The following is a 25,271-nucleotide window of genomic DNA, read 5'->3' as shown; positions in this document are numbered from 1 at the left end:
CTCACACAGAAGCTCTACACACCTGTTGGAGGACTTTCCAATTTCCAGAGCACCAATAAGTCCGCCTCATGTGACTGATCTTCCAGAAGCTGTTAGGAAACCCTTCAGCAGTGTGAAAAAAAAATAGCAGTTACATACCGTTTCCAATTGAATGGAGTCTTTACAAAAAAAGAAATGCTGCAAGCAAATACTTACACACTATGCACACTGTGGTTCAGTTAGTCTGAGTTATCTTTTTATTAGTGTTGTACTGTTCTGAGCACAATGCTCACAAGGAAAATTTTGATAAGCATGATGCCAAAATAAACCAAAACACCCTAAAGTCATTTTTCAGTCGCTTAAAATGATCATGACATTCTGATGTTTTCTTTTTTTTTTTTTTTAGGTTAAAGAAAAATATGAAAATAGAGTTGACAGTACATTTAGGCACACTATTAACACATACTGTACACAGATATGCACAATTTTCATTATCATATTCATATATACTGGGGTTAAAAAAAACATGAGCCTTCCTGTATGGAGAGGTGTGCAGAAAGTTAAAGGTGATACCGCCTTCGCCATCATAAGGGACACATTATTCACCTCCCAGTAAGAGAGGCTCCAGTCCAGTCCAAGCCATGTTATCATGCTCAGCCAATCAGAGTCCATCGGGGCAGCTCGGTGCAAGCAAATCACAGCAGACGAGGAAGTTTCCGTCCAATGACTGCAGCAGAATGGGGCGCCGTTTAGTCAATGGGGGAGTGGGACTCCCACACTTGCTACAGTAAGTGCTTATTAGTAGTGATTCTAGTGGTCACAAGACACAGCTCTTCTGTGAACCTGTCTCACCCAATTTTTGGGTGTCGAAGGGGGGTGAGTGGGGGGTGGGAGTGTCTTTTCAGCGGTCAGTTCATAATAACAAACCTCTTTTCACACTTCACAGGCTTCAATGCATGAAAGAAAGAGCAGTTGTTCAAGGCCACCTCTGAAGTAGCTGTCCCCCCACCACAGTCTAATAATCATCTCTGATTATTTCTGCAAGAGTCAGCTGGGGATGAATGGGAAAATAACCCCCTGCACACCGAAAAGAAAAAAAACAAAAACTAAAAAAGAAAAATCAGACTTATAAAACAAGTCTGTAAAATTAAACATTGTACTTTTATAACAACGGAATGTTAAGTTGTCTGGGGTAAAAGGACATCTCTGGGAAAAGAGCTCTCGCTTTTTCTACTATTAAAACAATTTTCAGTAATACAATGATTCAAAAATGCACATGCCTTAAAGAAAACAAAAAAAATATTGCACCAAATCCAAGTCGTTTTTCCTCTGACCAAAGGTGGTTAGGGACACATCTCCATATCTCTGTCCTGATTTCCTTGTTATGTTCAGTCATGTGAAGGAGAGTTACCTCTAGCGTGCATCTCTTGATCAGTGTACACTGTATATAGACTTAAGGCTGGTTCCCCTAGCTCACACTGGCACAGTTTCTGACAGAAGAGGGTTGCATCTTTGTGCTAACCACACACACACACACACGCACACACACAGACTTCTGCTCAAGCCAGATACAGAACCGACCAGAGAGTACATTCTTGAATAGTTCCTGACAATAACACACCTCAGTGTGTCGTCACAGCCTCACCTTAAAGGTCATTAAAGGTCAACGTTGCATTCTTTTTCTTTACGTGATATGAAACACAGTAATGTTTCCCCAATGTCAGAACAGTACACACACATACGAACAGCATGAGCTTTGGTTGCTGCAGGATATGAGAGTAGCATTAAAAAGGGTTCTTTGATTGGATGATCGAGGGAAGTACAGGTGATCTAAGACTTAAGAGAGAGAGAGCAAGGGTGGAAGAAAGTCAAGACAAGCACTGAGGCTGAGGAGAGAAAAAAAAAAGATATCTGTCACATTTTAAAAACAGCGGCTCTTAAACCCAGTGCAATCGACGTTTTTTGGTTGCGAAAACACAGTTTGCAAGTGATTTTTGCAGCTTAGATGTCTACAGCATGAGGGTGGGTTTGATTACAGCTGTGCGGCCACTTCGCTGACGTGGAGGAGGACCGCACTGGCCAACAGATAGAAGCAGGAAGGTAAGGCAAGGTGTGGGTCTAATGCTATTGAGTCCTGCAGTTTAAAAACAACGATATCTGTGGTTGCGCTCTCTGGACCATGAAAAAGCAGCATCAGCTGGCCCAGAATGACGCTCAACACAACAACAACAACAAAAAAAAGTCTCAAATGGAGCAGGGGAACTAAAAAGAAAACACAGCCAAGTTCAGTCTTGGTGCAAATTATGAGATTTGTGTTTGCGCGTGTGTCCAAGTGTTACACATCCTTCGTTTCTGTCTTGACAGAAATAATCAGCCAGATAAAATGGAGTGATTTCACCTTCAGCAATGTGTGAGGGAAGAGGAAGGGCAGAATTCTCTCTCTCTCACACACACACACACCCCTCAACAACAGTCATATCAATCCCCACCACTGCCACTCACACCCTCAGCTCTCAAGTCTGTGTATCTTATCGGCCCTTGTCCTGCTGCCTCTGTCCTCTCCTGTCACCTCTTGAGGGAGGTGGATTTCAGTTTCTGGTTGTATCTATGGATGCGTGGCGAACGGGAGTGCAGCTTGACAAAGAGCTCGGGGAATTTGTACTGAGGGAACATGGTCTCCAGGAAGCCCTCCAGGAAAACGTAGACTAGGCGACGGTTCATGGGTTGGTACTGAAACATGTCAAAGACGCGGAGGATGCCCTTCCTCGTGGTATCGGCTCCGATGATGTGCTTCAGCTCATCTGAGGAAGAAGGGGGAGGGAGACGTAGATATCAGCAGTGTGAACAAGTTTGGTTCTGTCAGAGTTTCCTTCCTGTTAAAACTGTGTCTTTCCTTCCCACTGTCACCAAATGCTTGCTCAGGGGGAGTTTTCTGGTGTTTTTTATTGTTCTCTCTAACGCTTTAGCATCTTTACTTTTAAGGCGACAGTTATTTGGCGCTTAATAATTAAAACTGAATGAAATTGATTTTTTGTATGAGTTTACAGCACTGCAAAGAATTCCACCTTTCCTTTGGTTTGCAATAATATTACTGGAATTTTTTGTCTGACAGCAGAAACAAAGTAAAGAGATGGCACTAAAGAAAAGCGAGCATGAGTCATACAGATGTCCTCACTGCACCTCATTAGGGCTTGGCTACCTTCACATAGACACCTGATAATACAGCCTCTCAATTCTTGTATTTTCTGTGTAAAACTATATTTCTAGCTGTGTGCTTTATCAGAGGTGCAAACCATCAAGGAAAGTGTATAACTGGCAAATCGTCTAGTTTGATGTCACCCTTTCAGTTTTCCAATATGCTTTTCTCTGCCTCATTCTAGTGCGCTGACTCATAATTAGCTTATTGAACAAATGATGGTTAAACAGCATTTATACCGCCTGGACACAAGAGGGGGGCAATGAGTTCATTTCAGTCATTTCTTAAAAGCAGACTTGGGCTGTATCCCAATTCAGGGTCTGCCGCCTTAAAGGCCGCATTTTAAGGCCGATTACGTCACAGCGACGCGACGAAGGCTGTCCCAATTCGAAGGCTGCTCTAAATGCGGCCCTCAAATGCGTCCTTCATTTCCCTGAATTTTAAGGATGTGGCGGTGTAGCCTTCGTGGTCCAACATATCCTAGAATGCATAGCGCGGCGGTGGGGTGGATAATTTTGCCAAAAAAAAAAAAAAGGCGGATGAGGGGCGCCCGAAGAGTAAACTTTAAGTAAGTACTGAATATTATGTCACTTATTTATGTGCAAATGTTTAATAACGAAGAACATTAAAACATTACTGTTGGCCACATGTCGGCAAAGTTATGTGACAGTAGTGACGTTTGTACTAACTTGGTTTTAAAGCCTTTACTTTAAAAATATACGCTGTTCAATAGCAGACCTTAATCTTACAGAGAATGATCAAAGCTCATGTAGAAACAAACAAACAAATGAACAAAAGATTTTCTCCTTCATTTCTGTCAAACAAAGCTGTATGAAACGTTTCCAGCTGTTAGTATCATGGTTGCTAGGCAACCTGGGCAGCACGACGGAGGCTAGACCGTCCCATTTCACAAGCCTCGCACTTCCGGCCTTAGCGGTCTTTGAGTACGCGGCCCTTGTGGACCGTTAAGGCTGCAGACCCTGAATTGGGATACAGCCTGTGACAAATCACAGAGGTCAGTCTCTGGGTGGTTCTCACTAACTTACTCCAGATTCTCACACTCCTAAACTAGAATACTATTGTGCTGTACTTCAATCGTTTCTTCACACATACAAGATATCGTCTTACATCAAAATTGTTTGTCATAGTTTGGAGTGGTAGTACACAGAAGAGCAGTGGATTCCTAATATGAGACTGAGAAACCCCTTTATTAAAAAGCTGTTGGTGACACCCAGAAAGACGTCACTGATTCCTCCCTCCTCACAGCTTTTACTTTCATATTCAGTGGGATGAGCAGGGACTGAGAACTGCTTTTCATTTTAAGTATGAATGCTTCAAAGATAATGAGTAAGTAGATGTGGCTCTCTCCATTTATGGCGAGGTGCTAGCTTTATAAAGTGTGAGTGTGTGTGTGTTTTCACCTGGCATGATTCCCAGAAGGCTGGTTTTGGCAGCTACTCGTGTCCTCATGCGGATGTTCTTGTCCCGGCGGGGCGGGGTCTCAGCTAGAATACCATTGGGCCAGTAGGAATCCCTGTTCGGAGGCGGAGCACTAAAAGTTATACAGTACTCCTCTGACTAATCAGAGGTCTTTAAAACAAAAGGCGATGACTTACCTGAACCTCTTGACGTAATCTGCCACCTGTTCTGGTGACGTCAGGTAGTCCACATGATCTACGATTTTCCTACAGAAAGAAGCAAACTTTAAATATTTCAAACTACTATTTGTATAAGTGATAACATTTTCCCACCTTTAACTGCATGTCAGTCTTTTTTGCGGGTTTAATGTGACACTCACCTGTTGATTGTGTCCCCATATGTGGCCCTGATGAGCTGCTGCAGAAGGTTCTTAATATTCCTGCGCAGCCACTGGTTCTTCTCTTTGAGATCAAACACCTCGTCCATCAGCAGCAGCATTACCCGGAGTGGGATATTATCATCCACCTGGAAGCAGTTTAATTTAAAGCACAGTTAAAGGAATGAAACAGCAGCACACTGACTCACATCAGAGACTTTTGCAGAGACATGTCAACGCAAGGAATGCTGAATTAAAATCTACAGGGTTATTCCTAACAGCAAAGATAATGGCAGAAGGATAAAAGCTTTTCAAATCCTCATTTTAGTGGGAACATTTTAAGCAGTTTCTCATCACATTTAACTGATGAGCCAATGTTTGTACTCTGAGGCATTTCAAGAAAACTTTGGAAGGACTTTGCTCACATTGTCATCGAGCTGAGCAGAGACTCGACAGTGCTCAGGGTCGATTTCAGACTTGGGGAGGATTGGAGGCACCTGGGAAAATCAGAGGTTAGATTAACAACTACAGAGGATCAAGCGAAGCCCGTGCTTCACAACGTTAACTCAAAACACTTGCAGTATTAAACGGTTCTACCTTCAGTATGGATTGTTTGATATCCTGACCCAGTTTTTCTGACATGCGGCCCATGTTATCGGAGACTTTGTTCACTCCCTCTGCTAAACTGTCTGGGAAGGCTTTTACTGCATTGGACACGTTTCTCATGGAGCTCCGCAGAGGGTTCACAAATGTGTCTATCTGATGGGGGAATAAAAGAAAAGCAGAAAATGTACTTTATAGACAAAATGCCAGTCACAAACAGCTGATCAGTAATGAATGATTCTCCAACATACTAAAACGTTCTAACACAATATCTACATATAATATCTACTATAATATATGTAGTAATTAAAAAACAAAAAAAACTGCACAACAGTTAAACAGGTATTTGCATTTGAGAAAAGGAAATACCTTCCGTGCAAACTCTCCTTTGCCCTTGCTATAGGCCTTGTTCTCTAGGAAGTCATACACGTAAGGGATCAGAGTTGGGCAGGCCTTCACCATCTCTGGGTTCAGCAGCAACTGCAACAAATGCGCACCAAGAACTATTAATGGAAGGAAAAATGCATGACAATAAAAAAAGAATAACATATATAAACTATCACATAACAACATTACCTGTAGGTAAGCATTGAGGTCTTTTTTTCTCTTCTCCAAGAAGTCTCTGTCCATGTTATTGAAGGTCTTCTTTCCTGGCAGCTTGAGGATTGATGCCAGGTTCTCAAACTAAAGCAGAGCAAGATTACAAACTGAGACTCAGAAGAAGAAAATGCAGCTGATGACTTTCCCTTATTTTCTGTCACGTTTACATTTATTGTAACAATGTTGGATGCCAGGCCAAAGTTTCTATGATAGAAATAATGAGGTCAGTGTATCTATAAGTAATTCCAGTGAGTCTGACGTTTAGGCTCACAAACTTGCCTCCAACATTTTTTTCTCTTGTGCCGTCAATATGGCGATACGGTCACGTCAGTCAGCCACCAGGCACCACCGGCCTTTGTTTTTTACTTTAAATCGCGTAAAAGTGGTGTAATAGAGTTAAGTCCCACACACACCTGTTCAGTGATTCTCATATGGAAGTCATGGAAGTCTGAGTAGCGGCGGTAGGTCTTCCAGGCATCCTCACTGCCATCTTGGTTGCGTCTAACCACAGTGATGGTGTACAGTGCGTAGGTCTTACCGTGGTCATTGCACACCCCTGCAGCACCCCAGAAGCCGGGGAGACAAGCATCAGCTACCCAATCCGGTAATACATCCAAAATAGGGAATTGGAAAATGGGGGATGGGTTGAAAAGAGCAGCAGAAAGACAGGAAGTGGACAAAAGGAAAGTGTTGCAGGTGTAATATAGGGCAGTAAAAGAGCAAGCAGAGGGGAAAAGTGTGTATGAATGGGATAAAAGGGAGGAAAAGTGTAACAGAATGGCAGGAAAGGTGAGGGAGGGAGGGAGGAGGGGAAAAAGGAAAAACAGAAAAATAGTGAAGGTAATGGAGTGATAGAAATAAAGAATACTGGAACAATGTGGCACGAAACAACAGGCACATGCAGATGAAACGAGCTTAGAGGTGAAATGCTGATAGAAAACATGCCGGGAAGGACTAAAAGGAAGTAACAGATACCCAATATCCAAAAGAAAAATCACACACACACAATTCAACATGTTAGAAGAATATAAAACTAAACCACTCGGTTGACGTACCTGTGTCAGAGATGAAGGCATGAAGGTGCATAGATTCATCATGGCAGGAATTGGGCAAGTCATCCAAAGACTGAAATCACAGGAAACAAATCATCATAAACTAGTAATAATAAACAGCACAGACAGATAACCCATAAATATTAAATGAAAAGGACTCACTAGGTTTATGCTTCCTGTTGGAGAACCATTAAAGGACTCTCCATCACCATCGTCAGACCCTCGGTAGCTTGGCTCTTTCAACATGTCCAGCTCTGCAAGCATGCGGACATAGAGAGGGCTCTGCTTGAAGGACGGGTAATACCGCTCATCGCGTAGCATCATGTCATACACCTGTTGTAAAGTACAAGCAGTAGTTTTTGTTAGACTGGGGGAAAAATGCAGCGTAAGCAGGAAAAAAAAAACCTGAAAGGGAGGGGGGGGGGGTACCTTTCTCTGGATTTCATCAAATATCTCTGGCGTGGGGTCGTCTTTCCGTAGCTTCTCCCCAAGCCTTGTTAGTGATGCCTCGTCCACCTGCACCCTTGGGGACGCCTGTTAGAGCAGACAGAGCAAAGAGGTTAACTTTTCACATCTATAACTACAGAGATGAAAGACAGCTCTCCAATTTAGCTTCCACTTGGCTGACTTGGGGTTAGAAAAGCCTGGGACTTCCAGTGTTAAATTCATCTATAAATAAACGTCCCTGTTTCTAAAAGAGAAGTTCAGACACTGTGTAAAATATAGCTGAAATGAGTCTGGCTTAAAATATCCGAGGAGACTGTGGATGCATGACATTTTCAGCTACCTTGTCAGAGAGGTATTGTTCATAGACACCCAGTGCAGCTGCCTTCAGCAGCCCTTTAGTGTCACTAGGCTGCTTCTTGCCGTCCTTCTGCCAGCTCTGCATGGCCTCCAGCTGCTGCTGCGCCGTCACCCTGTATCCCTCCACTGTGAGCCAGAAGAACAGCTCGGCCTGGGCCCCCGCTGCCTGCATGAAGTCTGGGTCAACAGACAGACAGCATTTAGTCTCCTAAATCATATGATGCATATGATGTACTCACAGGTGTCTGCTTATGATTAAGACTCTGGCTACACATACATACACAGCAATCACGGCCAGTAAATTTTATACTCAGTATTTTTGGCAGCCTCTGGTTTCTGGCAGCCTCGTTTCTAAAGATCAAGTTATGATATCAAACTTCTACTTGTTTACAGTTTTGAGTTTTGCTTTGATCTAAGTACAAAAATGTTACACGGCATTTGAAAACCAAGCTATAGCAAAAAATGTTAACTTTTTTTAACTTCATCTTTCCTTCAAAATTTCTAGATTACTCACAGCTGAGTGTTTGCTGATTGAGCATTTGGGGCAAAAAAGGCGAGTGATTTATTGACAGTTTATGGATCGGACACTGATCAATTGTCAGACAGTTCTAAGAGATATTTGGAGACGGTGAAGTTATGATATTGGAAATATTGGAGAGTCCAACTGTTCAGAATTGTATCATTGCTTGGCTGTTTTTGTGCACAGCTGGGATTTTCAATCTGACTTTTGCTATGCTGTGTCACAAATTAAAACATTTTAGGCAGCGTAAACATTACCATGCTTTTGTTTTTGTTTCTTGGTGCAGCCAAGATCTCAGCTGAAGTCTAGAGTAGGGATGGGTATCGTTTAGGTTTTATCCGATACCGGTGCCAAACCACTACTTTTGAAACGGTGCTGGTGCTTAAAGAATGGAGAACACAAACTTTGTCCAAAAACCTCTCATGTTCAGCTGTTTTTTTTGTAAAAAGATAACAATGTTAGCCTTTTCTGCTGCTATAGGGCATATATGGTATCACTCTTGGCTGGAAGCAGTGCTTAAACAATGGAAAAAAACCCACAAACTTTGTCCAAAAACCTCTCATGTTTAACTGTTTTCCACTTTTTCTTTGGTCATTTTAGCCTTTTTGGCCAGGGTGAAGGGAGTATCTGCCATCAAACAAGAAGACAGCCGCATGTAACTACGACGGTGCTTGCTAGTTTACCTTACATGTATTAATTTAATAACGTGGTTAGCCTACTCAACGTAAATTACACACGAACAACATTAAGCTACTCATGCAGAGAAGAACGGCTGCTGCTGCCATCATCATCCGTCATCATTTCTGCTACACTGGCAGGGCTAGGGGCCAGGACTCTACTCTTCGGGTTTTTGGGGGATGTTTCTAATGGGTTCGATAACAGGCACCACACCCGCACTCGGTGTGACGTCTCGCAGCAAGCTATCAAATACGGCGCATTTCTCAGCTTTTAAAAAAACGCTATACGTCGCCAGGTGTTTCATCAGATTCGAGGTGTTACCTCCTTTGCACCTTAAAGCACTTGTTGCAGGCTGCTGAGTTTGCATCTTTTGCTGTGAAGTACAGCCAGACTTTTGACCACTTCGCTTTGGGCATTTTTAAAGTGTAGCTCTGCTCTAAAGGAACGTACGCACCTGGGCTCGCCTACTATCCTTGAAAAGGTAAAACGATTGGCTAGAATCCAAAGTGCATGACATCTCAGGAAAAAAAAGCACCGAAATAAAGCACCGAAATGTGCGCTGCTTTTCAGTCTGGTTAGTACCGTTTATGTCAGAACCGGATACCGGTACCCATCCCTAGTCTAGAGGTGACCGTGCATTTGCCTTGGCTGCACCCAATTTGTGGAATAACCTTCCTATTGCCATCCGCGCATCTGATTCTATCTAATCATTTAAATCACAGTTAAAAACCTTTTTATTTAACCTTGCCTTTCCTGCTCGTTAATGCCTGTATCTGATTCCTACACTTACTCTATTTTCCCTTTTATACATATCTTTTATGGCTTTGTGCTTTTAACATGTTTTTACTTGATATGCATTTTATGCTATTCTTGTGTGTTAGTGACATTGACCTGTTAGCACATTTGGTACTTTGGTATGGTCTTATAGTATTTATGTTTTATTTTCTTTTATGTGAAGCACTTCGGTACATCGTTGGTTTTTAATGTACTCTATAAATAAAGTTGTATTGTATTGTATTGTATTATGTTTAGGCTAATGGGAATTAGCAACCTTTAAAGATTCTCACACCGACATAAGCGACAGCAAAAGAGCATGTCTAAAAAAAACAGTCTGGAGTCATACACTAAAGCCCTAACATTCATGTGTTAGGGCTTTAAAAAACATATGATTAACAGAAAAGTTCAGAGTTATAACTACAGTGACCTTTGGCGTCTATGTGATACGTGAGGTGTTGATGCACTTACCCATGAAGAACTGCAGGGCTATGTTGTGGACGAGGATGTGATCCAGCGGGATGACACACAGCTTTCCAAAGTTGGCTGCCAGCTTAAAGGCATCAACCTCCTACACAACACAGGAGCCGAATAAGTAAAGAAGAAGAGAGCAAAACATTAACATAACCAACGCGGACTTTGAGCAAAACCAGCTGACAGCTGTGCAGACAAGGCTGTGCGATGCATGTTTACTCCCCTGCAGTTTCTCACCTTGCCAGACTGCAGTCTCTGGATCCTGGTCTCACACACCTTCTTCACAAACAGAAGACTGTTGATCTGGTTCTTGATCACGTTAATGTCTGAAGGACAGAGAAACAAAAAGCCATCAGGGCAGAAGATGAAAGCAGTGTGCTGTTTCAATTAACATTCTGTAGTTAGTGAATGAAAACAATCAGTTTTGAGTGTGTGTCTGATGCAAATGGAAGGAAAAAAGCGAGCGCCCACCGTCTCCAGCAGTGTCCAGGGAGCGGAGAAACTGCAGCTCCTCCAGCACCTTGTCTCTAACGGCCTCCAGCTCAGCAGGCTTATCTGTTAACTTCAGGATGTTCATGAAGGCTTCATAGTTACAGCTGTTATCCCGGATCTACACATAAAACAGGACATACAGCTACAAACACCAGCACCAAATCACATTTGGTCTCCCAACCCTTAAATTAAACTGTTTCTTGGACAGTTTGGGGGGGTGTTAAACCTCACCATCCATATGACAAACTGGTTGATGTAGTCTGGGTCACTCAGCTGGTTGATCAAAGGAAGCAGCACACCACGCGCTAGCACCTCCTAAAAAACACACCACAGTGTATTTCCAGGCATGCTCGCTGTAATTTACACTACAAACATGTTACTGCACAGCACATTCAGGGGGATGCCGTGGCGGCCTGGCAACCAACATGGCAGCATTTGGCATGTGGCTTTTTTGTGATGAATACACAAACACTGGTTAATGGCATACATATGCATTTTTTATCTCTTATTTGCACCTCACACTAGTTTTTTTTCATGCACTCACCCTTAGGAAGTATCTCATATTCTTATTGTGGAAGTCTCCAGGAGGTAGTAACAGGTACAGAAGCAATTCACACAAGTCCCGAAGAAACCCTGACACACACATGCAGAACAGGGTTACAAGCTAGAACAAAAAAGTTCCTCATAACTGTGAAATGTAAAGCCAGAAACAGAGGCGTGTTTACCTTCTTCATCTTTGTGTGAGGTGCACACAACATCTCGACAAATCTTCCTTTCCATCTCCACCTCAGCCTCAAAGAAAGACTCCATCAGATCATCTGTTATGTCCCCTGTTCAGAAATCACTATTTAGTTACAGTCGTCACTATTCTTAGAAATGATCACTCTGGGTTCATTAAAAAAAAGAAAAGAATCAGCTCTCAAGACATGGCAAACACGTTAATAACTGCAGGGAGTGTGATGTATGCACGTACTTAGTTTGTCTTCTCTGTCACCGAGGCGATCCTGGGCTTTTCTGAAAACACGTAAATGTGTGGCAAAGTCGTCCACCAGGCGAGTGGTGAAGTAAGGCTGCCAGTCCACCTCTTTGGACCTTTGCATACAAATATACACAAAATATAGATTGCTTGATTTTTTGCTAAATATATTAGACAGAAAATGTGTTTGAATGTGTGTGTGTGTGTGTGTGTGTTGTACCGTGTGGAGAACTGAACAAGGGCATTTTGCAGCGTCTGTCTGATCTCTAGTAAGAAGGACTCATCTTCACTCAGGGTGTAGTACCAGTATTGGATGTAGTCTCTCAGTGCAAACTGGATCACCTAAAGAGACATAAGGAAAAAGTGAGGAGTTAGGCAAAATTCTGTAAAGACAATTCAGACTGAGTGAAGTGAGAACTAGAGACTAGACTGAAAAGGGAGATTTTCCGTTTTTGTTTTAAAAAATAATGCTGTCCACACGTAAACGCAGAAATGAAGGAAAACGCTGCTAGGAACATGCCAATGCAACAGGTGGCGATATATTCCTAACCGTGTAGAAATGTTGGCCAATCAGAAGTCTAGAAGCCTCGGTGGGAAAAAGTAAACAAAGCTGGGGCATAGAAGCAGAACCGAGTCGTATGTGTGGAGGGACAGTAACTGTGTGTGTATATGTAAGCATTTAAACACTGCAGAGAGTACAATTAACAGTAACAGTATTGTAGAAATTCATTTCACCAAAACAATAACGTGGCGCACAATGTGACGTCAAAAAAGGCGCGCACCTTTGACGCTGCGTTTTCTGTGTTTTCTCTGTTTTTCTCGTCCACACGTAAATGCAAAAACTGAGTTTTAGAAAATATCCACCCTGGCAGGCGTTTTTAGAAATCTCCGTTTTCAGTGACCGAAAACACCGTTTACGTGTGGGCGAAAGGTGCAAACGCATAGAAAAACCTGTGTTTTCAAAAATACCCGGGTACGTGTGGACGTAGCCTGAGATGAAAGTGTTACTGTAAGTATAGGGCTCGGGATTATACTCTCTTAAGGATGCACAGATGGGAGTACATGGATACAGTTTTATTCACCCTTTGATGACAATATCTATGCCACTTGAACTCAAACAGACCACATTACCCCCTCAGTTGGTAGAAAACAGGGCTATGGTGGTATAAAAGAGATTGGGAGCGACTGCAATGTGAATAACCGTATAGATTGCTACAGTAAAGGGAACAAGCAGTCATGTGCAAAAGGTAGTTTTCACAGCTGCCAAAAACTAAGTACAACTTTACTGCTTTCATAGCTATTGAGGGTCAGTAACACCCAGGTGCTGCTAATCAAGTGCCATGTGAGGCAGCAAAGCTTAGGCTTGCAAAGTTGCATCTGAACAAACCACAAGACTTCTAGAACAATGTGCTTTGAACAGCCCAGACCAAAGTGGAGACATTTGGCCCCGAAAACCAAATACAGCAAATCAGCACAAACACTTCATACCATGTGTCAGCACAGTGGTGGAGGGGTGATGATATTGGCTTGTTTTGCAGCCACTAAGTCGACCGTGAACTCCTCTGCATGCCCAAGTATTCTGGTTAAAGGTGTCATCTGTCCAACAACTAAGCCACTTAAGCCTGGATCAAACTGGGTCATGCAACAGGACAGAAAGTCAGAGAAAGTCCAAACCTCAACCTGACCGATAAGATCAAACACTAAAATTCCTTGATGACACGATTGTCTGCGAAATCATTTACGAAAAAAAAGGGACACCAATTCTGCAATAAAACACAAACCAGGACTTTTCTAACTAAAACTACACCAGCAATGTTTCTGACTGGAGCCGTGGATGCCAAGTATAAACCACGTAAAAAGTTACAGGTTTTAAAATGAAAGGGTATGGAAGTCCCATGAGCTCAAGCTACAATATGAATATGATGAGAGGGAGCTGTGACTAATGAAAAAAGTGCTTATGTGAGCACATACGAGAGGGGAAAAAAATGCCCAGACAATGTGTCAGAAAGTAGTGGCCACACATTTATTTCAGGACGCAAGATGCAGCATTGTGCGACTTTACATTTCTCTGTGCAAGATCTCAAGGTTCACATGGAACTGAAAAGATAAATGAGAATTCCTAGGAACGGGCGAGGGGAGAGGAGAGATGCCACGCTAGAGCCGTTAGCGTCATCTGACCGGCACTAACTGCTGTGTCTGCACTTAACTCTGCCGGCCACACCGCTTTGCTGAGGACGTGCTAAAAAGTTTTCTGCTGCAAGTGTGGTAACCACAGAGCGGCATGGAAAGAAAAACTGACTAATAAACACAAGCCACAAAGTTGTTCTTTCCATTCCGCAATGCTTGCATAGGAACCATCAGTTAGACGATCAACTTGCAAATGTGTCAAGATGAGTTTAAAAAAAACAAACAAACAAAAAAAAGCAACAATGATGCAACAAACACTGTTGCATCACATGTCTCACATGTCACAGTTTACAAAGGACAAATTACACAAAGAGCTTTGGTGTAATCGTACAGAGTTTCCAATGATGACAGACTAGTTGTCAAATAAAACAATAAAAAGAATCTCACTGTGAAAAAGTCGCTGTGTGACAGATGTAAGGATTTTTATATAAAAACTGACAGGGGAAAAAAGACAAAACATTGCAAGCTGTGGCAGAAAGTAAACATTTAACAACACCGGAGGAGCTTCATTCTGCTTAATGTGAAGAATGCCTCTGCAAGCATGTACCACCAACATGGTTTCTATTACAAAGCACGACACTGGTACACAAAATAATTTAATTAAGTCATTTTATAATTGAATCATGTCACATTTTGCTGCTTTTGGCATGTTGGAAAAATGAATTTTGCTCTGACAAAACAATACATCACAAGAAAGACACACAGCTCACAGAAGAAAACACCTGACATGCAGACGTTATTGGGTCATGCAGTGTTTGACAGCCAGTACTTCTCTCTGGCTTGATGCCATTAAGTCACTGATCTGGGCCAGCTGAGCTGATGGGTCAGACAGAGATTTAAAGGAGCCGGAATCCAAAAAGTCTGGAGTATTAGCATTTGTCAGGCAGGGACCTTCTCTAAGCTTCTCCCTGTAGCTGCTGTCCCATTATCACAAGTGCACTGCCCACTCTTAGCTGGGTGGGCAGTGATTAAACCTCTCTTAAACCCACATTAGCTAAAACTTTTTATTGTAAATGTCTGAATGTTACACAAGTTAAAAAAAAGTGTTCTACATCAATTCTTTCAGTTTCCTGTAACTGCCTTTGGGCTAATTTGTATGTAATTTCTTATAATGATTTTTGACACTTAGTCTCACTCAGGTAATTATAGGCCCTTTTTTTAAAGGGCTGGAGACATTAATGTAATGAGCTGAGCCAAAAATGTGACATCAACAGACTGAATGGAGTGGCGTCACTGCATGATTCATGACTCCTTCACAAGAATCAAACCAGCCATTTTTGCAAACCTGGCACTGAGGAATATGGACATGCATGCCGCCTCCTTGGCTCTCTAATTTTAGGAAGTCTGACAAAAAGCCATACACCGAGCAGCACGTATAACATCTTCTTCATGTATTCCGTTTTTGTGTAATCATCAAATGACATCGCAGGATGTTTGGGTCACCTTGCTGTAACAACTCTACCTACATTGAGGTGGTACTCAAATTTAATAGAAAATAACCAAAACTGAGTAGAGCAAAGTCCAGCAGTGTTGAGTAGATGCTAGCGGAAAAGAGGCTTTAATGATCATGAGTGTCATTTTCTGAAGTTAGACCCAGCTCCTTTAAAGGCCGTGCTATCAAGGCATTACAAGTAATATAAAATTTTGAATTTAGAAAATAATATTTATCAAAACTCAACCAATTGCTTGCAAATTATTAATTAATCATCTTATAAAATGTAAACATGCACTTGTTGTGGTAGTGACATGATGAAAGAGGCAAGGTGTGCTTATAAAGAAATGAATACAATTAGTATTGACACAGAGCTTTGGCCATGTGTTGTATGCCATACAATAAAACTGGTAATCTATGCTTCCCTACCTATGAAACACATGTACAGGGAATCACAAGACCTATCACAAAGAGAGGCACACAAACACACACCTGCTGTAGTGGTTCATCTATGAAACTAGAGCCTGTGAGTCTTCTGTCAATTTTTATAGGCTTCATCTCCAGCTTCATCTCATCCAACGTCTGAAAGAGACAAAACATAACCCACAGTGAGACAGGAGTAAAGTAATCAGAGAAAACTTTAGTGACCTCCGTGACATCTGGCAGGCCGGGTCATCTGTTTGTGCAGGCGAGGTCAAAGTGCGTGTATTTTACCTTCAGTATACCAATTTGTGTGGGTGGTAAGTACGAGTGCTCGCACTTTTCCAGGTGTTTCTCCGAGTTAATCTTTCCATAAAGCAAAGTGACCGCAAAGCCCCTGCAAAACAGAAGTGTAATTTAGAAATCAGCAAAAAACCTATGAGCCAAGCTCCTGATGTGTTGTGGTTAACTGTGAAGCTTAAAGAGGTTAGATTGTCTTCAAAGGTCTCACTGCTCACCCTCCAATGAAGCAGAAGATATAAAAGGCCAGGTAGAATATGGCAAAGGGTCCAAAAGTGACGAGGAACAGCACAACTCCAAGACCCCCCCATCCCCAGATGGACAGACTGGCCTGAAACACACAAGACAAAAAAAACACACACTCAATACACAATTCAATTCACCCCATACTCAGTTAGACTGATGATAATATTCTATAAACACATATAATGACCATCAATGGTCCTCCACAGAGCAGAGGGGAGGAAGATGTCTGCGCAGGAAGACATTACATAAAAGAGTGTCAGACAAGAAACTGTGTGTGTGTATAATCCTGTACAATCACATCCTATGGTGTTCCTGTTGTTGTCAGTACAGGAAACAGAGCTCTTTTCGACCCTTTTCCAGCTCCAACTTTTGCCCATAGTTACTTCAGTATCTCCTTTTTTAGCCTTATCATATTAAAAGGTACAGAAGAAGCTTTTTAAAAAAACAAAACAAACGAAAACATAAGCTATACTGATAAGTTATGTCCCCTAAGTGTATGCTTAAGGTCATGATAGCAGGTATGAAACCTCAGGAGGGGTCTGCTGCACATATTAAACCAGGCCGCGGCACCTTAGAAAATAGCTGTGAATGTGTTGTTATGAGTTACAGCTGCTTATACAAGGATCCTTAAATGTTCAAGTAAAAAAGAAGCCTTCAAAAATGTTCTCACTGTGAAGCCATCAGAGTCACTGACAGGCATCATGATCAGTGGTGATGATCTTCGGCTGCCTCACATTCATGTTAGAGTTCCTTAGATAAACAAATCCTGTGACGGAGCCAGAGAGGAGCACACAGAGCTTCCTTTGGACACTGAGACATTGTTCTCACTGTTACAGTCGACTGCCACCAGTCGGATGACACACATTAGACTAGCTGCCAACAGTGTCACATCCATAAACAGAGGCCAGTCAGTTTACTGTGTATATATACAGAGCTAGACTAATTAGTAGGGCTGTTTGATATAACGATATATATGGGATGACGATATAAAAACGTCTATCGTTTCATTTTACGCTATCGTTTGTTTCATGGTGTCTCAAAATAAACTGTTTACGGCAATATTTTTCATCGTTTTGATGGTCACTGTAGTGACTATATTAATTTCTTAAAGTTCTCTCTTTTGCTTATATTTCATATAAACACACTACGGACAGACAAGTGCCTGTTTTTATGCATTGTCGTTAGCAACAACAACGGTAAACCCATCGTGTGTCCGCTTGTTTATGTTCCACATAAATCTTTCACAATAAAGCTCAAGATCTTGATGAGACTTTTCAAAATAAACTGAATCACGTGAAAGAGTATGCAGAGTATTTACGGTTGAGAAGCAAAAAAGAGCCGCCAGGTGCTGAAAAATAAACCTTAGAACAGGCTTTTACGCTGTGTAATAAATACTCACAAAGAAAACGGCGGCTGTTACAACTTATGTCTAAAAATGCATCCTTTAATGCATCGGTTAAAACACTCGACTCCAGGTACACGACACCCAGCTGGAAACACTTCACGCAAGTTGAGCTGCCCGAGATTCACAGAATTTACAAAAAATGTTAAATCTTTGTGATTTATATTGTTATCGGATGATAGATGTCTTATATCGGGATATGAGTTTTGGTCATATCACACAGCCCTACTAATTAGTGCCAAATACTATTAAGGCATATGGACAAATGAAAAGAATAATGAAGAGTGATCTGTGGCTCCACAGACATGCAAATGCACAGTTTTCTTGCTTAACGCTAAAAGATAACTTAGCTATCCAAACATCCATCTTCTTCAGTTCATCCAAGGCCTGGTTCTGGGGGCAGCAGTCCAAGCACAGAAGCCACCCGAGAGACATAATCTCTCCAGCGTGTTCTAGGTCTGCCCCAGGGCCTCAGACTTGGAGGTGCCGATTCTCATTCCCACTGCTTCACACTCAGCTGTAAACTGCTCCAGCGCGAGCTGGAGGCCACCACTTGATAAAGCCAACAGAATCACATCATTTACGAAAAGCAGAGACTGAGACCACCCAAGTGGAAATCCTCCGCCACTTGACTACGCCATAACAACTATGAACAGAGTCGGTGATCTAGATAAATGATGATAAAAGAGGAGTGAACATGTTTGCATTAATGAACCTCAATTTACAGTACTGGCTTAAATGTATACTCTACACTGTAGCCTGATGTGAAAAGTACACATATGAAAGCTATGTTAGGTCTTTCAATAATATCCAGTTACACACATTTTGTTACCATTATAATTTAGGAGTAAAAATATGCTATATCTACGGTAAATGGACTGGTTCTTATATTACACTATTCTACTCATCATAGCACTTTACTAATTGGCTCATTTACCAATTCACACAATCACTTTTTTTCTATGCTCTTTCTATGTAAGTGCTTTCATTCATTCTCTGACAGACACATTGGAGAGCAACTTGGGGTTAGTATCTTGCCCAAGCATATTGTGCCATGCAAACAAATGCAGGCTGCATAAACACCAACCTTCCAATCAGCAGAAGACCTGCTCTACCACCTGAGCTACAGCCACCGCCCACGAAGACCGTGAGGCACCAATCTGTTTATTAACTTAATTAACACTGGTGTCACCAGTTTTATGCATTTCAGTTTTAAAACAACGACAACAACAAAACAAAACAAACCGCACAATATTCATTACGTTTGTGACATTTGTGATAGCAGAAGAATACACAAACACCAGCACATTGCCCACTGCAATATTGGCTCGATGGAGGAGTTCAAGACTATAAATCAAGCTTCAAGCTACTGTGGAGGAGCTGCTGTGATGCATTGACAGATTATGACGTTAAGGACCAACAATGGTCAGAGCTATAGGCAATAGAGAGGTATTTTTTCCCCGCTGATGCATTACTCAATATCATTCATAATAAATTTAATCTGTCTCGCTATAGTTTGATGTCGCACATGCAGCCCCAGAGCACGCAGGTAAGTGCACACACATTATTGCACGGTGTACTTACGAGGTCACTAGAGGAAACAGGAGGATATTTCAAACTTCAGCCTGACATTTTTGTTTATATGGCAGAACTCTAATTAAAAGTGAATAAATTAATTAAATTAATAAATTAAAAAGGAAAGAGCCAGTGAATTTTATGACATCAGCGATGCCACAGCGGACAACAGGACAATTGGACTATGAAGCAAACTGACCATAGACTGGTTTCAGTCACATGTATAAATAACAGTGAAACCTGCTATGATGTACGGCTTGGAGATGGCTGCACTGGGAAAAAAAGACAGGAGACCGAACTGCAGGTGGCAGAGTTGAACATGCTAAAATTTTATACAGAGCTGCCAGGCAGGAGGAAAAGAAGAAGATTCCTGCATGCATTAAAGGAGGACATGCAAAGGTTGGGTGTGACTAAAAAGGATGACGATAGGGTGAGATGGAAGCAGATTATCTGCTGTGGTGTCCCCACAGGGACAGGCCTGAAGAAGAAGAAGAAAGGGATAGGTATCCTAACATCTGGGTCATGATAGGTTTAAAGACAACTGTGAAGCTTCTTTTCATTCAAAACAAAGTTTCTACACGCAGGAATGCTCAGTGAGGAGTACAATGTAGAAATCTCTTTTTTATCTACTACAGAGCCCAATATGTTTATGAATGTTTTTCATGTTAAAAAAAATGGGAAATATGTAAATTTTGGTATGCACTGCCCACTTACTTCATACAATATCTCTGAATTTATAGATTCTGAATTTAAGTAGTCTAATACTGGTTGCTATTGTTCAGATGGGTGTGCTTGCTGACTTGACCGTGTCAGCATGAACGTCTTTATTAAAACTGGCCATAATTGTTTGTCCTGGTCCAGAACTGGAGCAGATAAAACTAGAACAAACACAGCCTCTCAGTTGGATCAGGATGGGAAAAGCTGATAACGGGCAATTTGAAACAATAACTTCACTAGTACTCGTTCAGATCTTAAAGCAAAGCATTTTTAAAGTCTTACTCTGAAGCACTTTGGACCGCATATGCGCACGAATAGTGTTACATAAGTAAATCTGACTTGAGGTGAACTTGTGACGTCCCTCCTCACCACATCAGCTGAGGCTAGTTTCACAGTAAATAGGATAAATTAAAACCTGAGGCTGATGGCTGTCACTGAGGACCTTCTGACCCTGATGTTGCTTACTCATCAGAGTCAACTAGACAGGCACTGACAATGTGCAGGCCAAGACATATGGGTCACATTAACAGAACAGCAGGATCTTTGAGAGTGCCTTGGAATAAATGCTGCATACCTGCCTGTCACTTTGTTTACAAATGTGGTTATGGGAGAGGCAGGAAGTATTAGAGGACATTTATATACAGTGTAAAAACCCTGTTGGGTACATGCAGTTCTCCACCCTATATTTCACCCTGTCTTGTACCAAGGGTGACATAATTTCACTATCTCAGTTGCATAAGACATTGCAGTTTTTCTTATTGTTGAAACACCTTAACTGACTACACAAACACTGGAAGGACAATTTCCAACCTTTTCCTCAATTTCTTGCCTCTACTATAAAAAGCACAATTTTGATCTATATGGATGTAAAGAAATCAACTACTGCGAACATTGACTATAATAAAATGTCTCAAACTTATATGAATAAACTGAAGCCCAGGCTGCAGAATGTGTTCAAACTGGCTAGACTAACCCTCTTCCGTAAGTCATAAAGGGCGAGAACAAAGTCACTGATTGCAGGGTTGGGAGGAGAAATAGGGCTGGCCAGTAGAGAGAACCATTATTACAATTTAACTAGGAGTGTAGCAACACAGAGGAATGCTTTTCAGAAAGGTTGCCACAAAATGTGACCATCTAAAACAGATCCACGTGTCCTGATATCTAACACAACCAAGAGAACTATAACATATCAGCCAGAATCCTTTTATCATTTAAAGGAGATCCAAATTAAACCAAACAAAGAAACAGTCTGAACTGTTGTTCAATTTCCTCCCACACTTACATCACAGGGAACCAAGCAGGTACATTTTCAGGAGTGTTCGAAAACTTTTTACCAAACCAACAAAGTCATATTTACTACCATAAACTACATGCTCAGCCTGATGGTAGTAAAGAACAATTATAATACATCACCATCACACACGCTAACAGTGTGATGGTGTAGTAGTAACTTATGGATTTTGTTAAAGATTTCCGCTATATAAGATCTGGGTCAAAAGTTAGCAAAGCTAATGCTTGTGACAAACACCTGAATAAAGGCAGAGTGCAACTAAATTTAGCCCACAGTGGAGGGGCAACCAACTTTCCACTGACTTTGTATTTGGTGAAGGTGCCTCCCTATCAAGTGGTTTCACTAAACTACAGCAGCTTGTCAACACGGAACCAACATCAGACGTGGCTGAAGCCAGCTAGAAGCATTTCATTTGCATTTCAGCTCCTAGATATGTATAATATATATTTGTGTTTTCCTTCCAGCTGGTGCAGAGTGTAATGTGTTGTGCTTTGTCTATACTAAAATAGGACCAAAACAGTGACATATGTACAGTACATATGTCACTGTGTACAGAGTACAGTGACAACAGTGACTCTGTACTCACCAGAGCAAACCACAAGCTATGCTGTGCTTACTGCAGCATCCAGCAGTTAGTTAGGCAAATAATTTTATTAATCATCTTAAACATGTTTTTTAATAAATTAAAAACACAAAAGGTAAGTAATGAGTACACTTATGAGAAAGAGTGTTTTTAGATGTACTGAAGCATATACAGTCTGATCAATTACACCCTTTAAAATTCTGTGACTCCTGAGAAAGAGCCTGAATGTAGTTCAAAAGGGAAATGCAAGTATATGTTCGACGTCAGTGGTGCTAGTAAGCAGCAGTGAATGTGCACGCTATCAGTAGGACTGAGGCTTGGCTCTGTAGAAGAGATGATAACTGACACTCGTGAGTCATTACAGCTTACACAGGGCTTAAAACATGAACCATCTGTTCCAGTGATTAACACCCAAGCCCATCAGGGATCCTCACATCTGAATATCTAGGCAATTCCTTATGCAATACACACTAAACAGACACTCATTAACACAAAAGTGACAGTATTAAAGGCACTGGGCGAGATCACAGATGCAGATGGGCACTGAAGTACCGCTCTCATGCATTTCAAATTGTTAAAAAGTGGCTGGATGTTACAGCATGGCTTCAAAGAGAATTTCAGAAGACATGTTTAAAAACATCTGTCAAAACCTGCTTCATCATCCTGAAAGGATGCTCAGGGATAAAAATCATTACCTGTGTGAATATGCTGGCCAAGGATCAAATACAACAATATAATTGTGGACTTTACTAGGCTTCAAATAAAGACATATTTTTATTTTCTAAACTTTAATTATAACCAATTTAATATTTGTGTTTTAATATTTCTTACAAATTTACTTACAAAGTAGAAGACAATCTAGAATTTAAAAGGAGTCAAACACACAGAGGCAGTGTGTTTTGAAGAGCGCTCTGGATGCCCTTGACTCCAGGCACATTCAGATATTCACACGTAGCCTCTTATCAGTGTGTCTGAGAATATTTTTTCCCTAACTTTCCACCATGGACGTGCACACACACGCATGAAGAACTTCTCAAGGGTAGATATTTCTATTTTTGTGATCAATGTAAGTCCTCAAGTGCTTAGCTGCAAACCCTGGGCAGTGTAGTCATTGGGTGAAAGGTTAACTCAGCCCATTAAAGCTCTCCTGTGGGAGATCATGCCTGAGAGAGAGAGAAAGTAAATGGGTCTGACTGATCGTGCTGGCCTAATCCACCAGGACCACTGAAATGCAAAGAGCTGCTATATTAACCTTAGGATCAAAAAGGCAGAAGTAGTAATGATGTTAATTTCCAGAGAGGACAAGAAATGTTGTAGTTCACTTCTCTCCAGGATTTGAACTTTATTACAAATTAATAACAGCATACTAATGACCCTGAAAACTGAATGAGCAAATGGTCCAGCTTGTTTTGTCTAGTTCCCCTGAGCTGTGGTTTGATACTGTTATTACCCTGGGGAGGGTAAAGTGAGCCACACCCCTGCTCTGTCACAAACAGTGTCCCCAGCTGCTACTTTTCACCTTCCAGTGAGAAGCAGCCCCAGGAAGGCAATAACTGGGTATTTATACTCATTATGTATTCAGCTAGTAGCGATCATCAGGTTGGCAGTAACCCAACTAGAACTGAAACTGTAACACACAACCAAGGAGCATGCGATGGGAACGGAACTTAAGCCTTATCGAGGCGCTGCAGTAATCATGACTGTTAACAACTCCAAATCTGATGAATCATGTGAGCTGCGTCTTGTCTCGACATGACCTAGACACACTGTACATATATCTGGATGAAAAGACAGGTCTGAACAGAGCTTAATTCATGAGAGCTGTGAGCCTCTTTGGCAGGGCAACAACTTGTACAGCACGTAGAAGGAAGAGGAGGTACACTAGCAGGCCTGATGTGACAGCATGCTGGACTTAATATCTACCAAGCTTTGATTAAGGGAGCTTAACGAGGTTTAGCAAGTGCTAAAAAGCACAGAGATAACGCTGTGTGACTGTGGACGAGCACACATGCACTCCCATCAAACTCAATATACAAAGGTGAATTGATCAAGTTGTGCAGACAGGCCACTCACTCACAGAAGCAACTAAACCACAAAGGACTACATAAAACAAAGCGATATCTTTCATTGATTTCTTACTAAGGTTACCAGAGACTAACATTTCCAAATAGCAACTAAGCCAACTAAGTGTAACACGTGACTGCCCACCTCACCTGCAGCTCAGATGAGGTGGGCAGTCTGCTCTGTTAGCTGTACTTTCAGGTCGCTAAACTGGGGGACATCCCGTGAGATGTAAAGAAAAAAAATCTCTGCAACCACTGATCAACAACAATGGCCTTTATTAATATTTCAAGACAAGCCTGGGTTAGGCCGTTTAGATGTGTATGAAAGGAGGGAAGAAGCCTGTATGACTGACAAGCTTATCCACTACATTTCAACTTAACATCAGTCATTAATGCCTGAAAATTTATTTCCCACACCATTCACACTGTCTGCATCTAGGTGTAACAGCGTAACACGTTTATTATCGACATAAATGTTTGCATCCAATGCTGATTGATCAACAGTGGACTGCAACTGCGCCGATACAAAAATGTAACTTTCCCTAGTTAGTCTCTCTAGCCGTCAGCCAATATAACGCCCAGCTCACCTGTGTTCGCTGTAATGTAGAAATTCGCTTGTGAGTATCTTCATTCATAATATAAACGCAGACTACCGACACTGCCTGTGTCGAGCTAATTCCAGCGCAGTGTTGACAGTGCGCATATACTAAGCCCGTCGTATTAACTTAGCGTTAACGGTGTAATCCCGCGCTGACTGCCACTTATAGCTGACATGCTTTGTGAAAACACAGCGGCAGCGAACAGTCCTCTCTCCCGGCTCCCGTGTTTACCTGCGGGGCTAGGCGCTAGCTGCTCCAAGCTAACTAGCTATGTCAGCCACAAACTACTGTACCAACACACGCGAGACTTTTTCACGGGAGATAACTTACCTCTGCAAACATCGTCTAAAAGGCTGTAAGTTGCGGCGGCTCTGGCTAACCCCACCACATTGTAACATGCGAAGAGGAGGTGATTTTCTTGGTTAAAATCGGTCGTATTTCCAATCTCCGTACTGTCTTCGGAGCGTCGCCATGTTTGCAAGGTTTACGTCGTGGGTGCCCAGTTTCTGGACG

At 41.8% G+C, this 25,271-nt stretch overlaps 1 protein-coding gene across 3 annotated transcripts; it reads right to left on the bottom strand.

The window, feature by feature from the left end:
• Positions 1-213: 213 nt before the first annotated feature.
• On the bottom strand, positions 214-25,246 carry snx13 (sorting nexin 13). 3 transcript variants are annotated; one of them, XM_087834914.1, is made up of 25 exons: positions 25,089-25,246; positions 16,501-16,613; positions 16,277-16,379; positions 16,055-16,144; positions 12,164-12,285; positions 11,941-12,059; positions 11,693-11,797; positions 11,512-11,600; positions 11,199-11,282; positions 10,947-11,085; positions 10,713-10,801; positions 10,473-10,572; positions 8,013-8,206; positions 7,655-7,759; positions 7,388-7,558; positions 7,229-7,298; positions 6,587-6,765; positions 6,150-6,257; positions 5,943-6,053; positions 5,568-5,729; positions 5,396-5,467; positions 4,974-5,119; positions 4,792-4,860; positions 4,597-4,709; positions 214-2,780 (listed from the first exon to the last, which is right to left on the bottom strand). In XM_087834914.1, exons 1-25 carry the CDS (start codon positions 25,098-25,100, stop codon positions 2,545-2,547), a joined length of 2,901 nt encoding a protein of 966 aa, XP_087691040.1. In that variant the 5' UTR covers positions 25,101-25,246; the 3' UTR covers positions 214-2,544. The 3 variants fall into 3 exon arrangements, with proteins under 3 accessions (XP_087691040.1, XP_087691041.1, XP_087691042.1); XM_087834915.1 differs by having other exon boundaries at positions 6,587-6,729; XM_087834916.1 differs by lacking the exon at positions 25,089-25,246 and adding an exon at positions 24,747-24,836.
• Between the last annotated feature and the right edge of the window lie 25 nt (positions 25,247-25,271).

This window comes from Neolamprologus brichardi, chromosome 22 (assembly GCF_056152115.1).
Source record: "Neolamprologus brichardi isolate AB-2024 chromosome 22, ASM5615211v1, whole genome shotgun sequence".
NCBI classification, from domain to species: domain Eukaryota; kingdom Metazoa; phylum Chordata; class Actinopteri; order Cichliformes; family Cichlidae; genus Neolamprologus; species Neolamprologus brichardi.
The sequence above is the reverse complement of the archived record's forward strand: the minus strand, read 5'-3'. Positions and strand labels throughout refer to the sequence as shown.